The sequence below is a fragment of the Toxotes jaculatrix genome, chromosome 6, assembly GCF_017976425.1.
Source record: "Toxotes jaculatrix isolate fToxJac2 chromosome 6, fToxJac2.pri, whole genome shotgun sequence".
In the NCBI taxonomy this organism is placed as follows: Eukaryota; Metazoa; Chordata; class Actinopteri; family Toxotidae; genus Toxotes; species Toxotes jaculatrix.
Genome location: NC_054399.1, coordinates 19,134,636 through 19,162,467, shown reverse-complemented (window position 1 = coordinate 19,162,467; position 27,832 = coordinate 19,134,636). Strand labels below are relative to the sequence as shown.

Sequence of the window (27,832 nt, the reverse complement as noted above, 5' to 3'; positions counted from 1 at the left end):
GCAGTGAAACGCAACGACTAAAGAGAGTGGAGGAGAGGAGGAAGGAGGATGATGGGAGCGATGATTATTGCTGCACACAAGTGACCCACATCTTACAGTAGACCCACATATTATCTAGACTTGTTCTTGTACTCGAGGATTTTCTTCACCACCAAGATGTCGGCGTCGGCGATTTTCATCCTCGATCTGAAGGGAAAGGTAAGTTTGTAGCGACTTGTTGTTGGTGGGGAAGTTGATATCAGGGTTAATAACGAAGCACCTGCTACAAGAAAAGACTATATTAGTTTATATGAAGCCCAAAAATGTCACAAGTTGAAGGGGATTTTATTTTTTTGTCGGTCTGCTGCAGCAGCTGTACATGAAAAACCAGAAGTATTTTGTATTTCCTGACAAAGGCAAACTCACCACAGCATGAGTCCGTCTAACCCTCATGTAAGACAGAAAGCAGTCAGGAAGAGGCTCAACTTGTCAAACTCGTTTCACCAACGTGTCAGTATACACAGAGGACTTGTTCTTGTGCAGCGATGCAGCCTTTATTGTGTGTGATGTGTCCTATTTCAAAGTTTAAAACTTTACTCTTCGCAGCCCCTGAAGTTTTAACCCATAAAATAAGAAAAAAAATAATAATAATAATCACAGGGACTTACTGAAAATCAGCTTGAAAATATTCAAAACTTCGCCAGAAAATGCATTTTGAGAGACAAAACAGGTGTGAGATAATTACAGGCTACATGGTTTATAGAGCTGAAAACACTGCATCTTATGATTATGGTCATTATCGAATGATCTTCCAATTGTTTTGTTGACTAATTGGTTAATTGTGTATGAAATATCAGAGAGTAGTTAAACATTAATGTGATAATTTCTTACAGCCCATAGAGATATATTCAAATTTCTCCATTTATTTAATCAGCTATCCGAAACCCAAAGATAATCAGTTTATGATCACAAATGACAAACAAAAGCATCAAATCCTCACGTTTGAGAAGCTGAAACCAGCAAATGTTCTGCATTTTTTTTTCTTGAAAAATGACTTGAGTGATTAATCCATTATCCAGAATAGTTACTGATTAATTTTCTGTAGATTGGGCAATCGATTAATCAGTTAATTGCTTCAGCTCTAATATAATTATGATCTATGGAATATCTTTGAGTTTTGGACTGTTGTCCAGACAAAACAAGCTGTTTGAAGTCACCTGGTGCTCTGCACTGTTTTTATGGACAGTAAATAATTAACCAATGGTAATCAACAGATTAATTGATAAAGAACATAATTAGTAGTTGCGCTGAAAGTGTAGATAGTGTATTTTCAAGTGTCCCACATCTAGAAAGTCGTGGCATGTAGGAAACACTTGCATGTTTGGTTTGTTTCTGTATTTTTATTCATGAGCACATTTCTTAACATTCTTTATTTGTATTTGAAATTTTAAGAATATAGAATTTAGTATGGAGTGACGAAGTGAGGACAGTGAAGTTTTCGCATTTCTTATTTCATCAAATTTTACATCTAAACCTCACAAGGTCAGTTTACTTGAAGGTGGTTGCTGAGGAAGCTTTATAGGTTTTATTCAGAATGTATTCAGACCCTTTCACTTTTCTCAAAATGTTGCAGCCTTATGTTAAAATCATTTCAATTCATTTTTTTTACCCTCATCAGTCTACACTCAATACCCCAAAATGACAAAGCTAAAACAGAAATTTAGAATTATTTGCACATCTCTGGTCTGATGAACCAAGATTGAACTGTTTGGCCTCAATTCTCACCGTCATGACTAGAGGAAACCGGGCACTGCTCACCACCTGCCCAGTACCATCACAACGGTGAAGCATGGCAGTGGCAGCCTCATGTTTTTTCAGCGGCAGGGACAGGGAGACTGGCCAGGGTTAAGGGAAAATTGGAGGGAGCAAAGTACAGAGAGATTCTTAATGAAAACCTGGTCCAGAGCGCTCAGAACCTCAGACTGGACCGAAGGTTCATGGTGAAGTCAAATCAGCAGTGGCTTAGGGGCAACTCTGTGAATGTCCTTGAGTGGCCCAGCCAGAGCCCTAACTCGAACCCAATCGAATATCTCTGAAGAGACCCAGAAAATGGCTGTCAAACGACAGGCCCCGTCCAACCTGACAGAGCTCGATAGGATCTGTAGAGAAGACTGGCAGAAAATCCCCAAATCCAGGTGTGCAGCACTTGTTGCATCACACCCAAGAAAACTCGTGGCTGTAATCACTGCCACAGATGCTGCAACTAAGTAATGAGTAAAAGGCCTGAATACTTATGTCAGTCTGATATTTCAGTTTTTCATTTTTAATAAATTTATAAAATTCAGTTTTGGCTTTGAGTGTTGATTGATGAGGGGAAAAAAAGGACTGCAACATAACAAAATGTGAAACAGTGAAGGGGTCTGAATATTTTCTGAATGCATGGTTTGCTAGATAACACCCATCAGGGGAAAGGATCAGTCCCTCAAAGCCTAGATGTCTGATTGTACAGATTAAAGGTTTTCTCTTTCCCTCTCTCCCTATCTCTATATCTCTGCCCTGGGGCAAATCAGTAACTCTTCACTTCCAGTCCTCTCTCTGTCCTGACCAGGCGAGGTCCTTTGTCCTCAATTACAGCCATGGATGCAGAAAAAAAAGAAACAGCTTCAGTGTTTCTGTGATTGAAAATGTGCTGAATTAAAATGCAAGTGAGGGTGAAAATATTTGAAATTACACCATAGATATAGAATAATTATATATAGGCAGCTTTGTGGACATCAACCAAAACCAATCGTGCACAGATAGACTGCTCACTCCAGTGCACACATTCGTAGACTCACTTGAAAACACAAAGCTACTGCAGAAGCCAGTTTCCACCTCTGCCCTTTATCCCTCCACCCCTCAGCCCCCGCATCCTCACTCCAACCTCAACCCCCCCCCCCCCTTGGGTGCCAGACTGCACGCTGCTGGCTGCTGGGGACCTGCTATGTAGACTGAAATGTCAGGCTATTGAAATCAGCAGGGCATCATTTGTTCCCAGTGTGTCCCAGTAGTAGCAGAAGTTTTGCATTGTCACAGGTAACAGCACATTTCATCAGCTGGATACATGAAAAGTGATGAAAGGAGGATTCTGGGCTCCTCGGTTTAATTCGGTTTTTAAACATGCCGCTCTCAGTTCTGTATTTTGTGATTATTTAATTATCATGGTCAATGCATTTAATCACTTTACTCTGGATTTTCAGCCATGCCAGCAGCATGGCTCTTGGGGCGGAAATGTCAAAGTCTGTCGGCTGAGCCGCTGTTTTTATTCCGACTAACAAAAACTGTTGAAATATTTCAACACCTTTTGGATAGAGTGCCATCACATTGGTTCATAGTGCCCAGAATATGTACAGTACTTTCTGCTGTCAATCCCACAATGCCATTCTCTACATTTTAGCCGTGACACAAAATGATGATGTTAAGTTAGAGTCAGAAATCTCAGTTTACCTCTCTATTACTGAGTAAACTATTGAGAGTTTGTTATTTAAAGCATAGAGTGAGTGAACAAGGGAGTGAGTTCGGACACAGTCTTAGTCTTGTGGAGACTAGACATAAAATTGTGGCTCTGAATGAGCTACGTTTCTCTGTTTAGTTTATTCTATTTTTGAGTAAAGACTACTGCAGTTACAATGAGCCTCTTGCTGTTAAAAAAAAAAAAAAGAGAGGCGCTGTGAGCGTGTACAATGTTAAATGGTTGCTATTGATGGACCAACTCAGTGGCGTCTTTTTACTTTTCTTCAGTGTGTCATTATTCCGTCTACAAGTAATCTACTGTCAACTTATAGCAGCCCCATCGCTCTAAAATGTCATCGCTACTCTGCTCCATTTTTCTGACAGAGAATGGAGTTGCGCTCTAAGATTTGTGATGTGATTGTTTTCCAAACTGCTGATGGTGATACAAACTGGCGTTAGCTTTTTAGACTCTGTCCTGTTCCTGTTTGCCTTCCAGTGATACACTCCACTGAAGGTTCTCTGGTTCCCTTTTGGCTTTGGAGGTCAGCAGCGAGTGGTTCCCATTGATCTCACTCAGTCACAGATTGCCTGTGTGTCCCAATAACAAACTTTGCCTAAATCACTGCAATGATTTTCCCTTGATGAATTTTATGTCCACCAGTGGTTTGGATAGATGATGTTTTGTTGTTTGTTGTCGTTGCTTTTCTTGCAATTCCGTTAAAACATCAGAAATGGTGATTCTTCTAGATTTAAGTGGTGGTGGAAAACCACAGTCTTTTAATTTGCAGCTAAACATCTGTTCTCGTTCTAATGTTCTCATTATCTTGTTTTTATATACTATATAGACTTTGAGTTACTTGTCGTATGTGAATGTCATGTACAATCAGGTTTCAGAGGTATAATGGAAGGTTGCATGAGATATGAAAATATATGTACTATGCACTATGTTTTTTAACAGAGTATGGTATTTTAACTTGTTAGTAACACACTCACAGTAGACCTGGATTATTAAGTAGCTGCGCTCTGCTTTGGGGCATGGAATATGCTAACTGTTTGTGTGAGGTGCTCTGTTTGATGTTCTCTCCCTATACTGAATATACTATGCTATCTGATGTTTTACTTTTCAATCTGAGTTGAACTGACACACATTCGAACCAACATCACATGATAATGATACGTTGACTCTTGAATATCCTTAAGGTGAAACATCCGGTTATCTGCTGTAAGGTTGGCTGACTGAAGTGGCTCTCAGGAAAGAGACACACCTCAGCATACTCACACAGGGTGTACTAAATGAGTTTAATTTCATCCCAGGACAGTTGACTGGAAAGCAGTGAGATAATGGTGCTTGACAATTAGTTTGCTCATTGTCTTAAGCAGAAATCAACTGTTCTCTTTACAAAGAATTTCTGACAACTCAAAGGTTTCAAGTCTGTACACTGGTAGCAGTGTCAACGCCCTGATCTTTGTGAGTCATATATTAGTGGAATGATATGAGAAGCACCAATATGCCCTGATTAAGTGCAGTGTGGTTTGTGGGTGAGTGCTTTTTCAGTGGTGCATTTTCTAAATAGAACAAAAATTGCTTATTTTGTCTGACCAACAGTTTAAATCCCGAAGATATTCTGTTTTCAATGATATAAAACAGAGAGCAGCAGCTGGTCCTCACATTTGAGAAGCTTGAATCAGCAAATATTTTGAGTTTTTCCTTGATAAATGGCTTAAGAACTTACTAGTGTATCACAATGATTCATTTTCCGCTGCTTGACTAATTTCAGTTTCAGTTTCAGCACTAATTTTAACTTTGTACTTCCTGATTAAACACTCGATTCACTCGATGATTTTAGATCCATCAGTATTTATTGTGTGCGTTTACTGAAGACAGCTCTGTGGAGAAGCCGCCACTGAAATCCTTCCAACAATGGCGGCAGCGGAGTAAACTTGCAGTTCAAAGATTTGTCTATACCTCATTCTCTGTCTCTTGCGACCTCTGAACTCTTCGCTCTATGGTTTCCGTCTCCTCGCGCAGAGGCCGAGCAGTGGCCGGTTCATATCCTTTTTTGTCCCCCAGATTACTTTACTTTCCTGGAATTTCCTTTTTTTATTTTTTATTTCCTCCTGCCTTTGTTGTATCTGCTCCTGTGTGACCCCTGTGCAACACAGACTCCTCTATTAAAGAAGGGGGAAGGTGTGTGTGTGTGTGTGTGTGTGTGTGAGATCTAGATCCCTCAAGCGTAGAAGCTTTGATCTCTTTCTTCACTTCACTGTGTGTGTCCGGACTCTAGCAATTCTGCTGACTCATCTTGTGTGTGTGTGTGTGTGTGTTTCTGTCAAAATAAGGCAGTGTGGGGGTTTTTTGGGGCTAATTGAAGCTAATCTTGTCATTTCTGTGAAAAACACTGCAGGACGAATAGAGCTGTTGCAGCAGCCACACTTGGTGTTCCTCTCTTACTTATATAATATATTTAATTTTGTAATTCTGTGATATAAACTTGTATGTTTCTGTCAATTTTGACAGAGCAAGCATTATTTTCTCAAAATTCTAATTCCTGTCTCCTAACAACAAGTGCTGTTGGCAGTGTAACTTGAGTTTCTGGGTCATTTTTTTTGTTGTTGTTGCTTTGGACATCTATTGTTCCCGTTTGGTGCTGTGTATTATTTTCAGTGTGTCCACAATGGAGTTTGTTCTACAAAAAGCAGTTCAATTGTGCGTTTAGTAAACGTCAGAATGTCAGCGTCTGAGGTTCAAATAGACTCAGCAATTTACACTGACAGTTGCACAGAGAGAAGTCGATTAGAGAAAAGGCAGAAGTAACACGTTCTGTAGTGACAGTAGTCTTAAAAGAACCAAAAAATAATGCAGTGATAAGAGGCTGTGCTTTTAGTATTGGAAAAGGCTGCAATCATGCATGTGTCCACAAGTAATTGACTTAGTTAATGAGCTGTACACATAAGCCCGCACCCACCTTTTACTGCAAACAGGTTTTCGCTGTTTTCTAAGGCTTGAAGGAGATGAGTCAACATAAACATAAAGGAAAGTGCTTGTATGGAAACAAGGCTTAGACCACAACCATGCTGGTGTATTATGATGCTAATGTCTGCTAACTAGCACTAAAGGCGAAGTGCAGCCGAGGCTCATGGGCTTTGGTTTTAAAATTTTGACCTAATCCTGAGGAGCATATGAATGCATGTACAAAAGTACATGGCAAGTTATTTCAGGCAGTTAGAACCAAAGTGGTAGACCAAACCACTGACTGACATGGTATGTATGTACGTATGTTTGCTATAATTTCAAACCTGAGAATCTTCTGAGCCTTGCTAAAGTCTGCATAAGCTCCAATGCCTGTTTCATGTTGAGAAGCTGGTGATTCATCATTCATTATCAGATACTCAAGTTGGAAACACAGTTTGCACATTTTTTTATTGGATGAACTTAGAAAAAAAAGTATTAATTCATTCAGAAGGTTGAAGTTTGTTGTCAGCCAGTGGTTCTTTAAGCATCTTCAAGGCTGAGTACTCAGGTTTGGTATCACAGCCCAAAACTATGGATATTTTATGTAGTAGTAGTGCCTCCATTATAGTGTCCTCTGCCTTTACACTTTGTTCTTTCTGTTATGCATCCAGGTGCTGATCTGTCGTAACTACATGGGGAACATGGACATGAATGAGATTGACCACTTCATGCCCATCCTGATGAAGAGGGAAGAAGACGCTGAGATGACACCCCTGGTCAGCCATGGCTCTGCACACTTCATGTGGATCAAACACAGCAACCTTTACTGTATCCGCTTGAGTTCACGTTGGAGTAATGTGCTTTGTTCAGTGTGTTGCAAAGGAGCCTTTGCTGTAGTAAACAGAGTTCAAGTCTTAAGATCTGTATGTTGTATATTGTATCGTTTCCTAGAGTGGTTGGCGTTCCTACTCCCTACTTCAGTGTCACAACCTTCCCATCAGTCGTGGGTTTTCATTGTCATATCTGCAGAGAAATGAATAAATATGTAATGCTGTAGAGATTTCCAGCACCTAATACATACACCTGAATGGCTTCTTTTCTGATCTATGTGTAGATCCATAGGCAGTCCTGTGCTTCAGGTCTCTGCAGCAGTGAACTTCTGAGCTTCTGTTCACAGATTCACTGTGATGTGTTATGAACCCTCTTTCATTGTGAGATTGGGCAGTCAAGCTCCCTTACACATTATTAATTCAGCATGATATTGCGGTTGTGAGTAAGTGGTATTCCCAGTGCACTGCATTAGACAACTGAGCTTTTCTTACCTCCCTGTGGCCATGTTCTCAATTGCTTGCGAGTGTGATGCGTTCTGGTAACTTTTCATTTCATTGCATTTGTTTCAAAGCCACCCACAGCATCTGAAAGATGTTCATCACATGTATACATCTCTGTCTCTGATTTAGACCACTGTGCATGTTTTTCAGCTCGGATTCATCTGCTTGTCACTTGTAGATGTACATTTGTTTCTTAACAGTCTCTTCTTCAGTGGTGGCGATGACCAAGAAGAATGCCAACGCTGCTCTTGTGTACTCCTTTCTTTATAAAATAATACAGGTGCGTCTGTTTTATGAGATATTATTCCAAATCCTTCAAGAAATAGTTTTTGGGAAATATGTTTTTACTACTCCTTTAAATTTTACTCACGTGCTGGGAAACCTGTAATGCTGCCCCCTGCTGCTTGTCTTGAATTGTGTTAGCAACCAGCCCAGCCTGATTCTATCTTTATTGAGGATCTGTATCAAATTTGGCTGAAATAAGGCTTCCCTATAGCAACGATACCCGATAATGAAATGTGAGACCTTTCATGTCAGTGGTCATAGTGTGTTATCATTGGAGACTGGGATTTACATCACACACATGTAACTAGCCAGCTTTATCAACTTCACCCCTTTTCTGGCTGTTCTTTTCCTCATTCTTCTGTTTAACGTGTGCTTTAAAGAAACACGTCTTCTTCTGGCTGTCTGAAATCATGAATGAGTACAGCCAGCAGATGGCAGAGATTTACTTTCTCTACTTACTATACACAACACAAAAAACATGAAAATAAAACAGCCAAACAATTGGCATATAATGTACCTTTTTTCATTTAACGTGCAGTACTGTGTTTAATGCACTGCACTGTATTACAAACTGTTCGTTTCTGTGGGCAGGTATTTAAGGAGTACTTTAAGGAGCTTGAGGAGGAGAGCATTCGTGACAACTTTGTGACGGTTTACGAGCTGATGGACGAAGTGATGGACTTCGGCTTCCCTCAAACAACTGACAGCAAGATCCTTCAAGAGTAAGAAAACTATTACAGAGCCTATGATAGACTTCCATTTAATTTAATTCTTCTTATCTGTTTATGTATAGAAACATAGTATCTCAGGAAATGAAGCAGTTCCTGTAGAACTGAAAGGTAGCACCATGAGAAAGATATTACAGTTGACAAAGCTTGAATCAGTTATGCGTGTTGGCACTGTGTTCTGGTATGTAAGGGTAAGACTAATCAGGTTGATGAAGGTACAAGGTTAAAGTTTCAACCTCTCAAAGTCCATGATTGCTGCTCTCCAGTCTGATTTTAATGTAACCGCATTAGCTCAAATGGTCCCTGGATCATCCATCAGGGAACGAAATATGACAGTTTTTCAGTTAGATAATAGCTTTGTATTTTAGTCACCAGCAGAGAGGGAATAAGAGCACAGTATGATTCTGTTTGAAGTGCTATGGGCCTATTTGTGTGGGGTTTTTTTTCCATTCAACGAAGTACAGCTAGTGACCAAAGCTGTAATGAATGGTGGAGCTTTATTCAGTGAGTGAAATGAGCTGAAACGACTACTATTCTGGGCCTCCACAAGTGTTTTGTGTCCTTGGTGTACACAGGGTTGTTTTGCTTTTTCCTTCCTCTTGGCTCCTCTGAGGTACATTTGTTTCCAGAGGTTCAGCATTCACTCTATAGCAAGTCTGCAATACCACAGTAATACTGGTTCATTGTGCTCATGATCAGCTTTGCCTTTAATTAACAGTGAATGTTATATTTCAATTTGCATGGTGTATTGTTTACTCTTGTCTCACACGTATTTGGGCTTTTCCTGGTCATGTGTGATTGATGTTTAATTTTGTGTGCTGTTTGTACACCAAGGCTTGGCATACTGGGAGGTTGTGTGTGTGCGTGTGCGTGTGCGTGTGCGTGTGCGTGTGCGTGTGCGTGTGCGTGTGCGTGTGCGTGTGCGTGTGTGTGTGCGTGTGTGTGTGTGTGTGTGTGTGTGTGTGTGTGTGTGTGTGTGTGTGTGTGTGTGTTTGTTTGTGTGCGTGTGTTTCAGTGTTTATGTACAGTATGTGTATTTAGGGTCTGAATAGGGCTGATAATTACCAGGCTCCTATTGACACTCAAACACAATGACACCATCAGCTGGACACACTCCAGACTCTCCAGACTCTCAGACAGAAAAACCCTGCTCTTCTCTTCTCCAAGGAGACACACAAATATGTCATCTCTCTCGTGCATACACACACGCACACACACACATACACACACACACACACACTCTCACACACACTCTCACACACACACAGTGACTGTGTCTCTCTGTCTGCGGGCTGTGACCTTTTCATGCCCCGACTGCCACAAAAACGCTCCTTTTCTCGTACACTATAACACTACCTACCTGGTGAGAGCATCAATGTGTGAACGTATGTGTGTGTGTATGTGTGTTGTGTATGTGTGGGTGGATGGAAGTTACACTGAGCAAGTGAGACTGTGGGGATACATATGCATGTGAATGTGTTCATGTGTGTGTCTTCATATGAACTGTCGTGTGTATATGTGTGTTTGTTATGATTGCTATTGTTATGCTAATCTGTCAGTTTGCTGCCAACCCCGCTTCCAGATCCTTTCATTAGCATTTCTGAGGAGAATCAGGGCAAAACAGAACAAACAGCAAAGCAACAAAACAACCCACCATCGACCCCAAGCCCACTTGTCACCGCCTTTCATCTCGCAGCACTTTCAGACTTTGCTGTGTATCAACATGCATTTCAAGACCCCGTAGGTGGGAGGAAGTGGGACAGAAAACAAGGGAGAAATTTTTTTGCCTCAATCCATCAATCAATCTAAATATTGTTTATTTAGCACTTTTTGTTGTTGACATTAGAAAAAAATTATACAGCTGAACTGAAAACAACACTTCGATTAGTGTTTTGTATTTGTTCAGTGGTGTTTGATTGACCTTATGGGTCATGACAGGCACAGTTAACCTATGATAGCAACATGTCAAATGACAATGTGTCAAAGAGGTCTCTTGTAATGAACGTACAGAGAATAAGCACCTCAATCTGCAGCTTTGGACCTGGGGCAGGTAGCTGTTTTCAGAAATAAAGCTCTAAAAACTGACTGTACAGTGTTTAGCATTCAGTCCTTGCAAGCAAAAACTATTATTTGCTTATATTGTTTGAACAAAAAATTCTGGTTTAGTCAGTATTTTGAATCCACTTTGAATAGATGACTCAATGACACAGATACCATTAATATTGCAGATTAGATTTAAGACACGTGGCTCAGTTTTCCTGAAATGTTTCATTCATGTTGCAAAAATTTTCCCCAATGAACTTTTTTGTCAATTTGTACTACATACCCACCCCTCAACCTTAAACCCTTGGTATTTTCCTTTGTGATGACTGTGTATGTCGGCATGACGGAATATTTTTTTTTGTAATTTTGGTTGCCAAAAACACCAGTGCCGTCTGGAAAGGAACCAGGAGAGAGATAGGCACATTATTATTGCCCACACTGTGTACACGGTGCATAGCAACAGCATACATAACGATGTGCAGCCCATCTCTCAAATTAGATATTACACAGGTAACACACATATTCCAGTTGCTGTAATTATTTATCTGAAAGGAAGGACCTCATACGTACAGTGCATGACATTGGCGATAAGAATCACAAGTACAATTACATTAAAAAAATATGTAAGAATACTGCACTGTGCAACCTTGCCTGCATTAACACAGTGTCAGTGGCTGTACCACTTTGCCCTCCACGTTGCAGGCAGATTTTTTTGGGTCTACAGATGAAGCCACAAAAAAGCAAAACAAAAAAAACCAAAATGGAATTATGAGTTATGAAAATGGCACTGCTTGTGTGTTTGCTGTACTGCTACAGAGGCTGTGCACTTTCCTCTGTTTTGCAAAAGAGAAGCTTGAGGACAGCAAATTCATGTGGAACATTGGGTCAGTATGTCATTGACTCTGGGGAAAATGTCCAGACCTGGGGAGGAGAAGAAAAGACAAGGGACAACTGAAAATAGGAGAATAGAAAAGGGGGAGAGGGAGGGGTGGGGGGGGGGGGGGGGGGCAGAGGAATGGACACAAAGGGCGGATATGACAGATCGCTTCAGAGATAGTGCGGGTTGGACCCATGCATCAGTGTAAATCTGTTTGTCCCCTTATTTGTATTAGCTGTATAAAATATTAGTGCATGTTTTAGTTTGAGCAAATGATGGAGTTTAATGTAAGCAGACCTAAGGCTTGTGGCTACACAACATCTGTATCATGTCCTCGTGTGATTATTAGCCACTTCTCCACAGCTGGTTCAAGTGCAAGTCAATAGCACCAATTCAGACTGTTTATAACAAAGAGTCTACCGCACCATTTGTTGTCCAGCTCACTGTACAAATCACTAAATTGAAGGGAAATGGCTCTTGGCTGAGTTTTTACTTGAGTGCTAAATAAAAAAAAACCCATTAAATATAAATACTTTTTATTAAGTGTTTGTATCACACAGTCCCTTCTGACTGTGGGGACTGTCAGAAGGGCAGAATATGTAGAATAAAAACATATTTCTTTAATTGTAGATCCAAAAATGAAATACCTGTATGAGACATCATATTCCAGGGAAAACTGATTGGGTTCTGCAAGTAGCTCTGCTGCAGAAACGAGGCCAGTGAGAAATAAACAGTAGCGGGGGGCAGGTGTTTGGGTAAAAACAGGCCTGGTCACATGTTGTTTATCTAAGTACAGCTCCCTTCTATTCTCATGACAAGTCATTATGTCTCCCTGGATGCAGTCAGAGAGGACTGGTAAAACAAACCAGCTCTCTGGCTTCCACATCCAGAAAACAAGAGACAACCCAGTGCACAGTTATTGGATAGATCAATGGATGGATCAGCAGATAGACAAAGAATATTCTTCCTAATAACAATGATCTATAAATAGAGTAAACTAGTTTGTTTTTTCCATAGTCAAAGCTAGACCTAATTTAGTGGAGTGCAGGGCATGTAAATTCATTATGGATGAATGTAATGATATTTTTTGCACCAGTCAATACATATTAACAATGGATCAAATGGCTGTGAAAAAGGTCACTCATAGTGATAAACCCTGAGAGAATTACCAGCAGACTTTGCAGTTCCCCTAAGCTTTATGCAGTGCTTTTGTGTTTTTCAGCGCACTGTTTTGGTTTTGACAGCTTTTACTACTTGGGTTCACTCTCAGATGAGATCCGCATTGTTTCCAAGTGCAGGCAGCAGCTATTTTAAGTGAAAAAGCTCCAAAATCCATTACTACCTGCCCAGCCTGTCACAGACAAAGTTAGCAACTGGCTGGTAAATAAAGTGGAGCACGTTGCAGCTAAAGAATCAGTTCTGTCATTTAATGAAATACATGTACTGCTTCAAACAATGTAATGATCTTAGTCACTGGTCCTTAACCCACTTAAACACTGACTGAAGATTTTTCACCATCAAATGAATGAATAAATAATACATTATAATACTACATTTAATATAAGCATCTGTTAAAGATTTAAATCCTTATGTGACTTATATTAAAGCTGTTCTGACATCTCTTGGTGGCCCAGAAACCTTGAGTGAGGACACTTGATGCTTGGGTTTTATTTACAAAAGCAATGCTTAATAATGTAGTATCATGTAAACAAATGCATGTAAGTCACATTATTATCTATGGCTGGTAGTCACAATGGGTTTATGTAAATCTCCATTTTCCAATTACATCCATGAATAATCTTCATACAACACAAGCTCCTTTAAATTATTCACTCTAGAGTAACTAATTTATTTTAAGTAATGAGGTGTGATTAATACAAAATATATTAAAATGGGTTCATGCTGCAAGATAAACACACATCCTGTTTGTTGCCATTACCTTTTTAGATTTCTTGTCTTTTGCTGATGAGACTTAAATGATATTACTCCTCTCTGCAGCTGTTTATAGGCGATTGAGATTAAATTACAATTTAACACTATTGCCCTTTCTAATGCTGCATGTGTTTTCCGGTGTTTCTCTCAGCAGGGTTACAGACTGAATTTGGAAACAGTTTGACGCCTGTTAAAACATCTCTCTGCCTTTCAGGTACATCACCCAGCAGGGTCATAAATTAGAGGTAGGGGCTCCTCGACCTCCTGCCACCGTCACCAACGCTGTGTCTTGGCGGTCAGAGGGCATCAAGTACAGGAAGAACGAAGTTTTCATGGACGTCATTGAGTCAGTAAATCTGCTGGTGAGGACAATGTTTGAACAAATTTGAACAAAAAACGTATCCTCAAAGTAAAATTTGAGATTTGAGATGTTTGGTTGGTTCAATTTATGTTACATTTATCATCTCTGACATGTTTTGACAGTTTTCCTCTTACCTTGAATTGAATTGGTAAGGAAATGCATATTCTTTCTTAATAAATTGTATGGAATGTGCATTACAGTGCAATGGAAGTAATCACCTCCACTCCAGTAATAATACAGTGCTGTTAAGTTACACAATACGAACACTATTAAAGAAATATTTTATATTTCTTGTTAAGGAGAGTGGGCAAGGACCCAGATATCCTCCAACTAAAGAAACAGAACGTTTTAACACAGAACGTACTTCATCTCTGCAGAGCTACAAAGAAGAGAAATTATTCTCCTCTCAAATTTCTTGTCCTTGAAGCAACCCCACAAGGGCAACGTGTTGTTGCTTGTTATTATCATTCAAAGGGAAACTGATAAGTTGTACACATTTAACCATTGTTAGAGAACTGCAGTTTGCACTTCCTTTTCTGTGACCACGGGCATTTTAAAAAATGTTTTCAGAGATTCTTTATCCTCTTTCACATCTGTGCCTTGCTTACATTTCTCACACTTTAGGCTGAAAGCCTTTCAGTCTTGTCCGTCAGTCTGTTTATATCTGCTGAATGGTTGTTCTGGGCATCAGTCGGTTTGTTTATTCCTCCCGGTTTATGAGCGGGGGTCTCTGTGATTCTATCCCACTGCTGATCTGTCTAGTGTCATTATTTAAATAAAGGATCTTAAAGCACACAGTTACTTTGCAAACAGTAAAGCTTGTGTACTTTCAAGTGAACTTTCATAACCCAGATGAGCAAATATAGAAAATATTTAAGAATGATCACAGTGGTGCTCTTCAGATGTATATTAAAACTTCTCATGTTTAATGTGATGCTTTGCTCTTCTTCCTGTAGGTGAGCGCCAATGGCAGCGTCCTACGCAGCGAAATAGTGGGAAGCATTAAGCTCAAAGTGGTCTTGTCGGGGATGCCTGAACTCAGACTGGGCCTCAATGACAAAGTGCTGTTTGAAATCACAGGCAGTAAGTAACAGTGAGTCCGTCTCTGTGCCTTAAGGAAATCATACAGTAAATGCCAATATGCAAAACATCATTTGTAAATATGTGGCTAGTTGATGGTTGAGCATTTGCCTTTTCACTCACTGCTCACCGTGAACTCACCCTCACCCTTCCACCTTCAGTTCCTGTTTCTGTTTTAACCCATCCCTACTACAATCCCACGCTCAGCTTGGCTTTCATCCTTACTTCATCTTCCTTTTCCTCTCCTTCTATTTTCCCAATTTTCTCCCACTGCTACATCTACATATGCCTATCCTTACGCCTTCTCCTCCTCCTCCTCTCCCTCTTTTCCACGCTCTCCTTCTCCTACATTTCTTCCCCCCTACGGCTCCTTACTGAAGTGGAAAGGCTCCATCACTGTCTAGCCTCTTTGCCTCTGAGTTAATCCTCACCCCAGGCTACAGCCCTGCAGATGAAAGGTGAGGGGTCTGTGGATATCCTGTATATGCAGCCCACAGTTCCCCTGCTGTGTGTTGTGGTCTGGGAAGTAACATATCCTCAGAAATAATGATCAGAAATAATGATCAAACAAACACAGAAAGATACAGAAACACACACACACTCACACTCACACTGAATGTTAACAGAATTTTTAAAATGTGTTTCCACATTTTTTTTACAAATTATTTCTCAGTCATTTGGTGATTATCATATTTGCATGATATGCATTTTTTTTTAAATTACAGCAGCCAAAACTTGAGTATAAATTATTAAACACTGCCCTCTGCTGGCAGACATCCAGAACTGAAATAAATGTCACTCGCATGGTACATTGGATTACATATCCCATGAAAAGCCAGGTTTAGACATTATTCAGTCAATTAAAAGAAGAATTCTGGTGATTTAGAACTGAGTCTATACAGCTTCTCACAAAGTCCCTAAGAATAATCACAATTACTTATCAGAGCTATTGTCTGTTTGAATTGTGTAGATGTGAGCTTTTGATTTTGGGAGTATTTTTTTCCCAAAAAATATTGTTTTGTGTAATCCAGAATGTAGAGATTTTCTGTTTACAATCATCTAAAACAAAGAATAAGTAGTAAAGCTTCACATTTGAGAAGGCGGAAGCAAGAAATATTTGATAATATTTTTGGTTGAAAGATGACTTAAACAACTAATAAGCTATCAAAAGACTTGTAGATACATTTTCTGTGGCAAGGATAATTGACTTTCAGCTCTACAGGCTACATGTCCTCTGCCTCCAACCTCCAAATGCCAAGAATTGTTTATTAGTCCACCCAAGGCACTGTAAGAAGCTTTGAACATAAACATTTACCAAATGTCACCATAAAACAGTTTCCTGTGCTTTTTGGGTTTTTTTTTAAACCATACGACAGCAGACAGAAAACAGATTAGGTTCCTCCTGTCTGCTGCTGTGTATTAAAAGCACGGAAACAGGTGAGAGCGGCCTTAAAGGTGAACCACAGGGGGACCCTGCTGCATCTTCAATCCTCCCCTGACATGTTCACACACACACACAAACACACACACCTGTCTTTTCTTCCAGCCCCTTAGGTCTTAGCAATGACAGAGTGTCCCATTTGACCTTTCTCTCCTGTCTTGTCTTGATAACGCTGCATGCAAGTACCTGTACAATGGGTTTGTTAGTGACATACAGAAAGAGAGAAGCATTTCTAAAGGGCTTCCCTGCTTTGCTTGTGTATGAGTGTTGTGCTCTCTGTAGACCTGACCTCAGCCAGTCCTAATTCAGGCATAAGGAAGTGTGTCACACACACACACACTCAAACACACAAAAATCAATATAGAAATGTGCATATTAAGCACATCTGTAAACACAGGCATGCATAAACCCATGCACGTACACAACCTCAAGAGAGAGAACAATGAACAAGGAAGCTAATAGAAATACACACACACACATATTCTCTCAGACAGGCCCAGTACAGGGTAGCATTCAGAGCAGGTGAACTGGGCTTTAGCTGACTGTTGAATGGGGGATTTAGCTGAAAGCCCACAGGCCCACAGTCATTACAGCAGTTTTCCACCACTCAGCACCCTCCATTAACCACAGAGGAGGAGAACACTGAGCTTTCTCTAGCAGACTACAGATGCCACCATTAAAGAGGTCGTGCTTTTAACTTCGTATTGCAACAGTGCAGTATTCGTGCTCCACCCTTAGGGGGAATTGTCTGGAAAAGTCTAATTTTCTCCGCAAGGAAAATGGTCTAGCCGACACAATCTGCTGATTTTTGTCTGTGGAAGCCTCTGTAGTACTCCAGCATTAAAGATATAGTTTAAAAGGTAAAGCATATCTTTGATGATCACACCTCTTTACCAGTGGCGTGCGGTGATTTTTACAGAGAGGCGATCAGAGCCGAAGAACCAACTACACCCCCCACCTGCCTGAAGAAGTATTAGGATTATTCCTTTGTACTGACTGTAATCATATCAGACGTACCGTATAGAAAAAAAATTACTGTGTATGGAAATCTTCATAATATTCACCATCTTCTCTGTGAAGGCTTTCCTTGCAAAATGAGATCTTAAAAACAGCTCCACAATACACCTTAATACCTCATTGTCATATATGTCGAACAAGGTGATTAGTAAGACATCTTGAGATGATTGAGACTGTCGAAGTAAATTTATAATGTGCAAGTACAGTTTCCACACACATCTGCATGTCTCAGACGGAGTCAAGAGGCTTCTTGATAACCTCTCTTGTTTGTAGCTAGCTATAGCTAGTCACCCATGAAATATCCCAGGGTTAGCCACAATGTTCATGCGCAACGTCCAAAAAATGCTGCTTCCTTCTCTGCTTGATAAGCACCAGCTTTTGTAAAGGGGACATGGCCACACCCATGAAAATGATAGAAATAACAGATGAAGCGGCTGGTAGTGAACCTAGCTTCCAGAGACAGTAGCCTACTGAGGCCACAAGAGGGCAGTAAATTACAAGATGAATGCAAACAGATAATATCAGATCCTTTAAGGGACAGAATGCTCTTCTGAGATATGAGGAGAGATATTGCTTCCACTTCTTTATTGTTCTAATTGATGTCTATTATTAGCTTTAATTGGTAAAGCACTATTTGCATTGCTTGTCCTGATGGTACAGCACTCATCTTGCATTAAATCTGAATTGAATAGTTGATCAACAGAAAATGAATCAGTAACAATCCTAATAATTGATTAATCCTTGGTCATTCATCAAGAACAAAAAAACATTAACTAGCTTTTTAAATGTGAGTATTTGCTGCTTTTCTCTGTTTGATATCACTGTAAATCAAAAATGTCGTTCGATGGGACAAAACAGAATACTTTACCTTAGGCTTAGGGAAATTTTGATGGCAATTTTTCATGATTTAATGACCATTTTAAAGACTTAATGATTACCTGATTAGATGAAAAAGTAATCGACAAATTAGCCAGTAATGAAAATACTCATTAGTTGCAGATAATGGTTAAGCACCTTTGAATTTCTTGTGAAAATATAATCTTTTCAAATAATTCTAAATCACTGTCTCCTCCTGACGTTATCTGTGTTTAGCAGGTTAATTGCACAAATGGTTGTGTACTTTTGCAGTTGTATTAGTAGTAATATAGTGGGCAAAAACACTGTGACATATCCTTGTAAGTGTGAATAAACCCATAATAAGGACATAAATTAGTGTGGCAGGCGGATTAATCCCACAAACAATAAATCAGAACCTTTTCACTGCAAATCAAATTGTAGCTTTCTTGGCAGAGTGATGAAAAAAACATGTCGACATATACTGAAAATGAGTTGAGTAAAAGATGTGTTTTTGTCAGAGGTGTTTTTTTTTTTCTGGGAGATAGTACAACAGTAATTTATTTTCTTGTGTGTATGTGTTAGTACAGGTGGGATGTTTTTGTGAGGCAGCTGAATGGGCTTCAGTGGGGGAGAAGATGATGGCAGCATGTTTTGAAGGCAAACTGTGTGTGTGCTTGTATTTGTGTGTGGCAGCTAAATAATTGTTCAGTGCGGGGACAAGAAGAGGGCAGATGGATTTGGTAGCACACTGTGCATACTGTGTGTGCGTGTGTGTGTGTGTGTGAGAGAGAGAGAGAGAGAGAGAGAGAGAGAGAGACTGAGTGAATGTTTGTCAGTCATCATATCCTTGACCTTGATTTCCCCAAGGCTGCGTAGAAAGCTTTCAGCCTTTTTTTGTGTGTATTGTTTGTGTGCGTGTGTTTGTGTGTGTCAGGAGAGAAGAGTAAGACAGTGGAGCTGGAGGATGTGAAGTTTCATCAGTGTGTCCGTCTGTCACGCTTTGAGAACGACCGCACCATTTCGTTCATCCCCCCTGACGGCGAGAGCGAGCTTATGTCCTATCGCCTTAACACTACAGTGAGTAGGACACACGTACACAAATCTCTCTCCTGAACACACATGCACTCACACCACCTGCATACCAGCAAGAGCCACCAAGAACACACTCCTTAATTGTCTCTCAGTACATCTCAAACACACCTGCTCAGATACCATCATAATCTAGAATATTTGTCCTTATAATATTTTTTATCCTACTCAACTCTGCTCTGCACAAAACATATCAGGAAACACTTTGATGTGCATTTACACAGTACACACACATGCATGAACAAATACGTAACTGTGGCCTATCTGCATATAGATGGTTTGAAGATATTCAAGTATCTGTACTGCGTTTTCTAATTGCAGTATATGAATGTTTTTATATAGCCTTCAGCTTTGGTTCACTCTCACCGCTCTCAGCGGCAGGAGAAAACAGTTTTCAGCAAAAAGTTCTAAAAACTCACTGTACATAACGCACCCGCACCAAACATCAGAGAGACACAGTCAGTAACTAGCTTTTGAACACCGTGGAGCATTTAGCAGCTATGGAACCATATATTTCCCTCAGGAGTTGGTAGAGACCAACAACAGAGCTAGAAGGAGACCTAATATTGGACTTTATTCTCCAGGTGTCCATAAACATGAGTCCAATTGAATGATAATGTTATAACTGCTAGATTTGTACATAAGCAGCTGTTTGTTTACAAGTTCATCATATCAACTTAAAAGGTGACGCTGTCTCTATATTTTCCACTTCCCTGAGTTAGCAAAAAAAAAAAAACAGTTATTCCACGATTAATTGTATATGAAAACAAATATATGCCAAAAAATTTACATTCATTTTCTATAAAACTCTCAAATATCATCTCAAATATGTTGTGTTGATGGCAAATGTAGTAGTAGTTATGATCATGGTGTAATGATGGCTTTAGAAGTAATAAGAGTACAGGTTATTTTGGGTTAGTAGTAGTGTGGTAGTGCTGATGATTGTGACAGGGGAAATGAAAAGAGGTTGTGGTAATAGAGGAAGTCATCGTGTCCCTTATACACACAATCACTCTCTCTTCCACTGGGTCACTCTGGTCATGTGTGTTGTAGTGATGCACCTCAGCTCTGTGCTCACCCCTCTGACCTTGTCCACTTTGTCTCGCTCTGGCAGGTGAAGCCTCTCATATGGATCGAGAGTGTGATTGAGAAGTTCTCTCACAGCCGTGTGGAGATCAAGGTGAAGGTAATGATGAGCGACACAAAAACATAAACGCACACATACAGTACACAGAACTATGCCATTATTCACTCATCTAGACCCTTCACTGAAACGTATGACACATACTCTCAGGCGGATTACAGCTTACCATCTGTTTGATGCGGTGACAGTCATACAGACTCAAAATAGCAAGCTGTAGTTTGCATAATCATCAAGACATCCTTGATTTGAATTTGGATGTGTATGCTCTTCTTTGTTGTAAAAGGTCTAACATAACATTTGAACTCCGTCCTCTGTCACCTTCCGCAGGCTCGGAGTCAGTTTAAGAGTCGGTCCACTGCCAACAACGTGTCCATTATGGTGCCAGTGCCCAGTGATGCTGACTCACCCAAGTTCAAGACTAGCACAGGCAGCGCCAAGTGGGTGCCCGAGAAGAGCGCCGTGCAGTGGAACATCAAGTCTTTCCCTGTTAGTGTGGCACACAAACAAAAGTTTATAAGCTAGATTACATTTAGTGCACGTTGATGTTGTTGCTGTTTTATTTCCATCGTTATCAGGTTTCAAAGGCAAGGCAAGAACACGATCACGTCACATCTACATAAGTTTGAAACTGTTCCAGTATCAACAGTGAATTCTATTCTCCTTATTTTTTGCTGTTCTTTTCACAGTTGCCAGTCTCTGCTATCACCAAAAATATTAAGTTCTTCAAAAGAGCATGTCAGTGCTTTTTGAAAAACTCAAAGAGCATTGATTCACTTTAGGTTCCTTTTATCTGTCAAGTTCTGATATCTCCTCAGTAATTCATTACACCTTCAGCCTGTCAAGGAGGGTTAAGAGTTGCCATTACTGGTGACATACTGCTATCCAGCTCGTGTGTGACTCTGCAGGACATTTTTCTCTGTCACTGTTATCTGCTGAATGCTATCAAATAACGTATTCTCACAGGAGATCACAGTTTACTTGTAATGTTTGATGAAGTTTCGAGGAAATAAACATAAAGAAGTCATTTGTTGTGATAAGAATGTGATAAACACACTAATCCATACCCATTTATTGGGTATGGGTACGTTTTACAAAATGAGGATATTTTCTCACCAGCTTCAGGCAAGAGAGGGAATAGTAAGGTTTTCCACAGCAGCTGTATAATGGCAAGTGAAACCTTTTACTTTGAGTTCAGCAAAGGATTTTATTGTGTGAAAGTCCGTTATTTCAGGTTTTCTGATTCTTAAAGGTTCTGAAAACCTATTTTCTCAGTTTTGGTTATTTCCATGGAAAAACGTTTCTGTGTTTGTGTTTTGTCTGAGCTCTGATCACCTGTTTGAAAGAGGCAGGGCTCGGTTGGAAAAAGGTGATGTCACACATCTACACCATCTGGAAAAAAACATGACAACTGGACAACTGAAGGGTTGTTTGCTTTTATTACCAGGCCACTGCCAGTCAAACCTGGTAGCCCCCCCCCCCCCCCCCCACACACACACACACACACACACACAATGCCATGGTGAAACAGATTATCTGAGGTTTTTTTGTTTTTTTTTTAACTATAACTTTCGTTGTTTCTCATTCACATTCAGTGATGAATCTTAACTGTTACAGAGAAATAGTCTCTAACATAGAAATAATTTCATCAATAATTTCACTTTAAAGTCAAACTAACTGATATCCAGGAAGTAAAACTAAAGTACAAACTACCAAACCTAGTGCTCAGATGATGTGTTGCACAATTGCTGGTAGAAGGAATCATTAACCTGTTTTATGTTTTTATAGTCTAGATATGCATGGCAAATGCTTTATCCCATAAATAGATGTCTGATTCACCTTTATGTGACAGGAAGTCATCTCACGTTGCCGTGTAGATAAAGTTTGTTTTGATTTTGGACAGAGTCAGACACCAGGGAACAGAATTCATCAAACAAACAAAACTGTCTTATCTGAAATTCAGTGTTTTATCAGACGCAGTAACAACTTTGTGGCCTTTTTTTTTATTTGTGTGTGTGTGTGTGTTTAGGGTGGTAAGGAGTACATCATGCGGGCGCACTTTGGGCTACCCAGTGTGGAAAGCGATGAATTGGAGGCGAAGAGACCAGTCACAGTTAACTTTGAGATCCCCTATTTCACTGTGTCTGGAATTCAGGTTGGACCTTTTATTTGCACCTGTTAGACAGTCCTCTCTTAAAATCCTAGTTCCATGTTTAACCACAGTTTCAACAATAAACTGGTTCACATTCACACATGACTGCACTGAAATGAGAATGTAAATACCTGTTACTAATACCAGTCTGAATAGATAACTTATTAAGTCTTCTCACAGTCCTGGAAGTTCCTGTTGTATGTTGTGTGTGTGTGTGTGTGTGTGTGTGTGTGTGTGTGTGTGTGTGTGTGTGTGTGTGTGTGTGTGTGTGTCTATATATATATATATATATATATATATATATATATATATATATATATTTTATTTATTTATTTATTTTTTTTTTACTTTAAATTAAATTAAACCTTTTGGTTTTCAGCATTGTGAAAATTGCTTTTACTTATAATCTGATGTTATAATCTGAATTTTTTTATTTAGCTGTAGAAATAGGACAGATTTCTGAACTTGTAAAAGAAAACAATCAGAGGCAATCACTTTGTCTGAGAAATTCAAAATAACCAAATTTGGAAATGGATGGTTTTCTCTGGACAGCGAACACTGACGCACACACCATATATGCAGTACAGCTGATGTTAGTGTATGTGTATCAGTGAGTGAAAGAACCATAATAACAATAATATTCAACCTGTCTGTGTTCCTCAGGTGCGTTACCTAAAGATCATTGAGAAGAGCGGTTACCAGGCGTTACCATGGGTGCGCTACATCACACAAAGTGGAGGTGAGAAAATAAAAGGCCGGAACAGACTTACACTTAACACACTAATAAAAACTTATATGGATGCACCAATCCCGTATTTTGTCTCTCTGGTAGCTCTGCTGAGTCAGAGTACTGAGCCTGTTCAGCACTCTCTGTTTTTCACACTTAAAATATCTATATCTCAATATCTGTATTTCAATATGTGGAGCTGAATGATGGAGTTTTATGTAGAGGAAACTGTTCGATTGATTAGTCAAATCCAGTGGATCAGACCATTGAATCCCTATGTTTAAAGAAATGAGCATCAATCGAAGCTAAAGTTCAGAAAAGACATTATTTACACATATAAATAGTTTTTAGAGTTCAACACAAAAACTCACACATTTTTGTTCATTAAAATCAGGATGGTTTCAAGTCTCAACCCATCAGCAAATCGGAGGTTACCCTGAGGTTAGATGTGATGTTTTCCTTGTGAGAGCAGTCAGTCTTTCTTCATTACCATTCAGTGTGTGCCCCAGGAATGAACCCAGCTGTGTAACATCCATCATATCCATTACCTGGCTGTATCACCATGAGCCATGGCCTCAGGGGCTTAGAGTGACACCACACAGGATGCCAGAGATAGAAACTTTACAGGGCTGCTGACTTGTGGCATAGGATTATTTGTTCAGGCTGAAGTACAATGTTTGTGGTCCAAATTTGAACAGGGTTACTGTAAAGTCAAGACAAATTTGTCAGATTTGTTTAGCAAAGCTAGCACCTGGGACCTTGAGATTCAGTTGCTGCCCTGGGAATTAATCCATCTGCATCACATTTGTCAAACTCAATGGTGACACCAGACCAAGAAATGTTTCAATGTTTGTGAGATCTGAACTTTTATCAGCCCACTAACTTGTGATTTAACCTTTAAAATATACTGAAATGTATAAGAAGCACCATCCTTACCTTAAGCTCATGCTTGATTTTTGGACAGATCACATATGATTGCATATTGCCACATTAAAGCTACAGTATATTGATGAGAGTGCGGCAAAATCCTCCTTACTAGCTCACTTCTTTCAGTGGGGGGCAAATGGAAATGATATGGAGATGGAAGCCCAATACCGCCACTGAACCACAGCCAGAAATCCTTAAGTTTCATACCTGCCATACACCCTAGGAATGAACCTGACTCTATTACATCAATCATATCCATTACCTAGCTCTTTCAGGTACGAGTCAGGGGCTGCGGAGACTGAATGATGCCGCCGAGTGCCAGGAGGCTCCCGTGGTGGCACTCAGCAAATGCCAAGGTTACTGTCGCAAGGAAGCGAAAGTGAGAGATAGAAAGGGGTAGAAAGGAGAAGGACAGAAGATGAGGAGCAAGTGAGAGAATGAAGAGCAATGAAGTCAGGGGGACTGGAGAGCAGGCTATCACCTTTCTCTTTTTGTTACCATCAGCAACATGGGGAGGGAGGGGGAGACAGGGCAGTGATGATCACATTTCACTCAGCCCTATGCACAGACACACTCACACTGATTAAACAATACCCTGATACTGTAGATCGACTGTGCTGACTTATTAATGAGTGATGAACAGGCATTTAGCAGCCATACTGTACAGCAGTAAGTGACGACTTCACTGTCACACACACTGTCACTGGTCAGAATATGATCGGGCAGCATCACACACCAGCTAGTATACTGATATTGGCAGCCAAATGCACTGGAATAACGAGCAGACCTCTGTTGTTCAACCATGGATGTTTATATTATATAATATAAATGCATGTTAATATTATTGATATAATGCAACATTTGATTGTGGATTGGGGATTGGTGATACATTCATAATTGGAAGTAGTGCATCTTAACTACATACATTATATTATATTATATTAACTTCATGGGCAAAAGTAAGTACCTGAACATCACATCCATATGTATTTGTTTAATCTAAAATTCCCAAATCATCAACGTTAATCTGCCGCTACAGCAGCCTTCACTCTTCTTAGACGGCTTTTGACAGGAACCTGGCTGCAGAGATTTGTCCCCATTAAAGCACAAGAACATTTGTCTCTCATTTAGCATTTCTGTCATCTGTCTTTCTGGAAAAAAAAAAAAAAAAAACATATTCTCCTGGGGTTTACTGCTCATATCCTTAGCCAAGTTGGCACCCATTACAACACTTGCTATAAGAAAGAAACACTCACAACTCCTCAACTCACACATGGACTTGGCCCTTTTTATGAGCCATGACGTTTAACTTGCGAGGGTTTAAGGTTTATGACGACTGAACAAACAACAATAATCAATATTTGTCTTTAAAGAACATAATTCTCAGCTAGGCATTTGGAGTGAGTAACTATAAAGAAAGGCTACGTTCCAAGGCTGGATTTGTAGTTATTTGTGTTAAACAAATGTCAGTGTGATTTTCAATGTGATTTTGTTACTTCTGGAATAGTGCTGGTTTCACTTCAGCTCTGTATGGCGCCTGGCTTTAAGCATAAGGGCACTGTCATGATGTCACTGTCATTTTCTTTTGGAAAGACTCTGCAAAGGCTGAAACTTCAGGGAGTTAGTGTATTAAATATTGGTAGTATGATTTAGTAGAGTGGCATTACAGCTAGTATTAGTGCAAATCTTGTTTAGGGATTTAATAGGGCTTATATTGGCAGTGATGCGATGTGCAGGGGTGATGAGTGGAAGAAAGCTGTGTGTTAATGCTCTGCTGTTACATTTCTTGGCAGATTACCAGCTCCGGACAAACTAAAGGGCACAGATGCTGCTAGACGAATGGATATTTTCTCTCTCTGTCTGTCTTCCTCTCTCCTCTCCTCTCCTCTCTCTGTTTCTCCAGCTCCCCATCTGCACTGGACAGCAGAGGACAAGCGCAGGAGGACACATGAATTTTTTTTTTTTTTTTTCCCAGTCTGAGTGGAAACAAGACATCACCCCTTCCTCTAAGACTAAATCAACTCAGATGGGAAAGGCTGTTGCATCACCTCTGACCTGTGATTCTGTGTTTTCTAAGGGTTCCTCAGGACTCCAATAAAATGTTTTAATATGTGAGTAATGAACCGATGACTTTGTGACACTGTCTGGTTCTGGCAGGCTCTCATTTCCTCACTTTTGATGTGATATCCCTCAAGGTTAATTTAGAGAAGAATTTGGGGAACAAACCATTATTTTTTAATCAAGTTTTCCTCAGAAAGGGAAAAAAATATAGAATTAAATGAATCCATATCTATTTTGAGTTCTTGGCTTTACCACTGAAACGTGGCTTTATACTGTGTAACGTGTAAACCAACATATTCTATAGTGCCAGTGTAGAGTAACTGTGGGTTGTTGTTCTGAACTACTATGATGTTGGAGACTGGTGACGCGTGCCATGTAGCGAATCTGAAATTTTTCTTTTTTTGAAAAGGTTGCAGCATTCTATCACTACACCACATCTTGGCACATCTGTCAGCACATTTAACTATAAGGGTTTTTATTCCCGATATGTTGTGTCCTTAATATCTACTTTATTACCCATGTACATTGTTATTCAGTTGTCAATGTTCATCCCTCTGAAAGGCATATATTTTGCTGGGACCTCTGTCTTATACATTCATTGCCTTAAAAAACTGCCTATGTGTCATCACCTTTAGCACTGTGAACATAATCCCCAGTGCACTGAAACTAACAGCAGCGACCAGATCAATGATTAATAAGGCACAATATTGTCAGAGGCGTTGGCAGTGTAACATAATATTGTCGACACACTCCCGTGGGGCCTGTAACCTTGTCCTTGTGCTCGAAATCAGCTTGCAGCTTTGAGGCAGAGACTGAAGGAATGAGCACAGCACGGACATTTTTGTCATATTGTTATCTGTTGTTTATACTGTACTAGTTAGTCTCCTGTGGTAATTGCTTTGAAGGACGAGAAAGGGGGCTCAGAAAGGGGGATAGGAGAAAGGGAAAAATAACCTGAAGGGACTTATTTCTTTGCAGAATCTCAGAATATTGACAATATGTTGAGGTAATCGTTTTTTCATGACTCTTTATTTTTTTATGTGTCGACCTCTGCAGGCCTCTATTCTTCTTCAAAGCAGTTTGTGGTGTAATTCACTCCCTCTGTTGTGCATGCATTGCACCACATCAGTTCAGCTGCACTGCCCAAAGCACAAGAGAGTCCTGAGTCATTTTATTGCATCACTGCTGTTAAGATAAAAAAAAAACAAGCCCTTTATTATAATCAATCCATTATCCTGTGTGGGACATATTTCAGACACCAGTGAGGATTTTTAATGTGTCTTGTCATGTGTTTTCGTTAATTTATCAACTACTGTTTGTCCATAGGAAGAAAAGGGATATATTTGGAAATAAACAATTTTTTGTATCTTGTTTTGAAA

General features: G+C 39.8%; 1 protein-coding gene across 1 annotated transcript; it reads left to right on the top strand.

Annotated features, from left to right (window-relative positions):
• On the top strand, nucleotides 1-27,832 carry ap1m3 (adaptor related protein complex 1 subunit mu 3). The gene is made up of 12 exons (XM_041040852.1): nucleotides 1-198; nucleotides 7,096-7,252; nucleotides 7,968-8,035; nucleotides 8,632-8,762; nucleotides 13,835-13,982; nucleotides 14,938-15,064; nucleotides 19,291-19,433; nucleotides 20,560-20,631; nucleotides 20,917-21,075; nucleotides 22,616-22,741; nucleotides 23,402-23,477; nucleotides 26,186-27,832. The coding sequence occupies exons 1-12, from the start codon at nucleotides 157-159 to the stop codon at nucleotides 26,206-26,208; spliced, it is 1,272 nt and encodes a 423-aa protein (XP_040896786.1). The 5' UTR covers nucleotides 1-156; the 3' UTR covers nucleotides 26,209-27,832.

Bases quoted from the DNA above. Each gene is read 5' to 3' on its own strand.
- ap1m3 (XM_041040852.1), top strand. From the start codon at position 157: ATGTCGGCGTCGGCGATTTTCATCCTCGATCTGAAGGGAAAG. The intron at 20,632-20,916 runs GTAATGATGAGC...CACCTTCCGCAG, and splicing joins GTGTGGAGATCAAGGTGAAG to GCTCGGAGTCAGTTTAAGAG. The intron at 22,742-23,401 runs GTTGGACCTTTT...TGTGTTCCTCAG, and splicing joins TCACTGTGTCTGGAATTCAG to GTGCGTTACCTAAAGATCAT.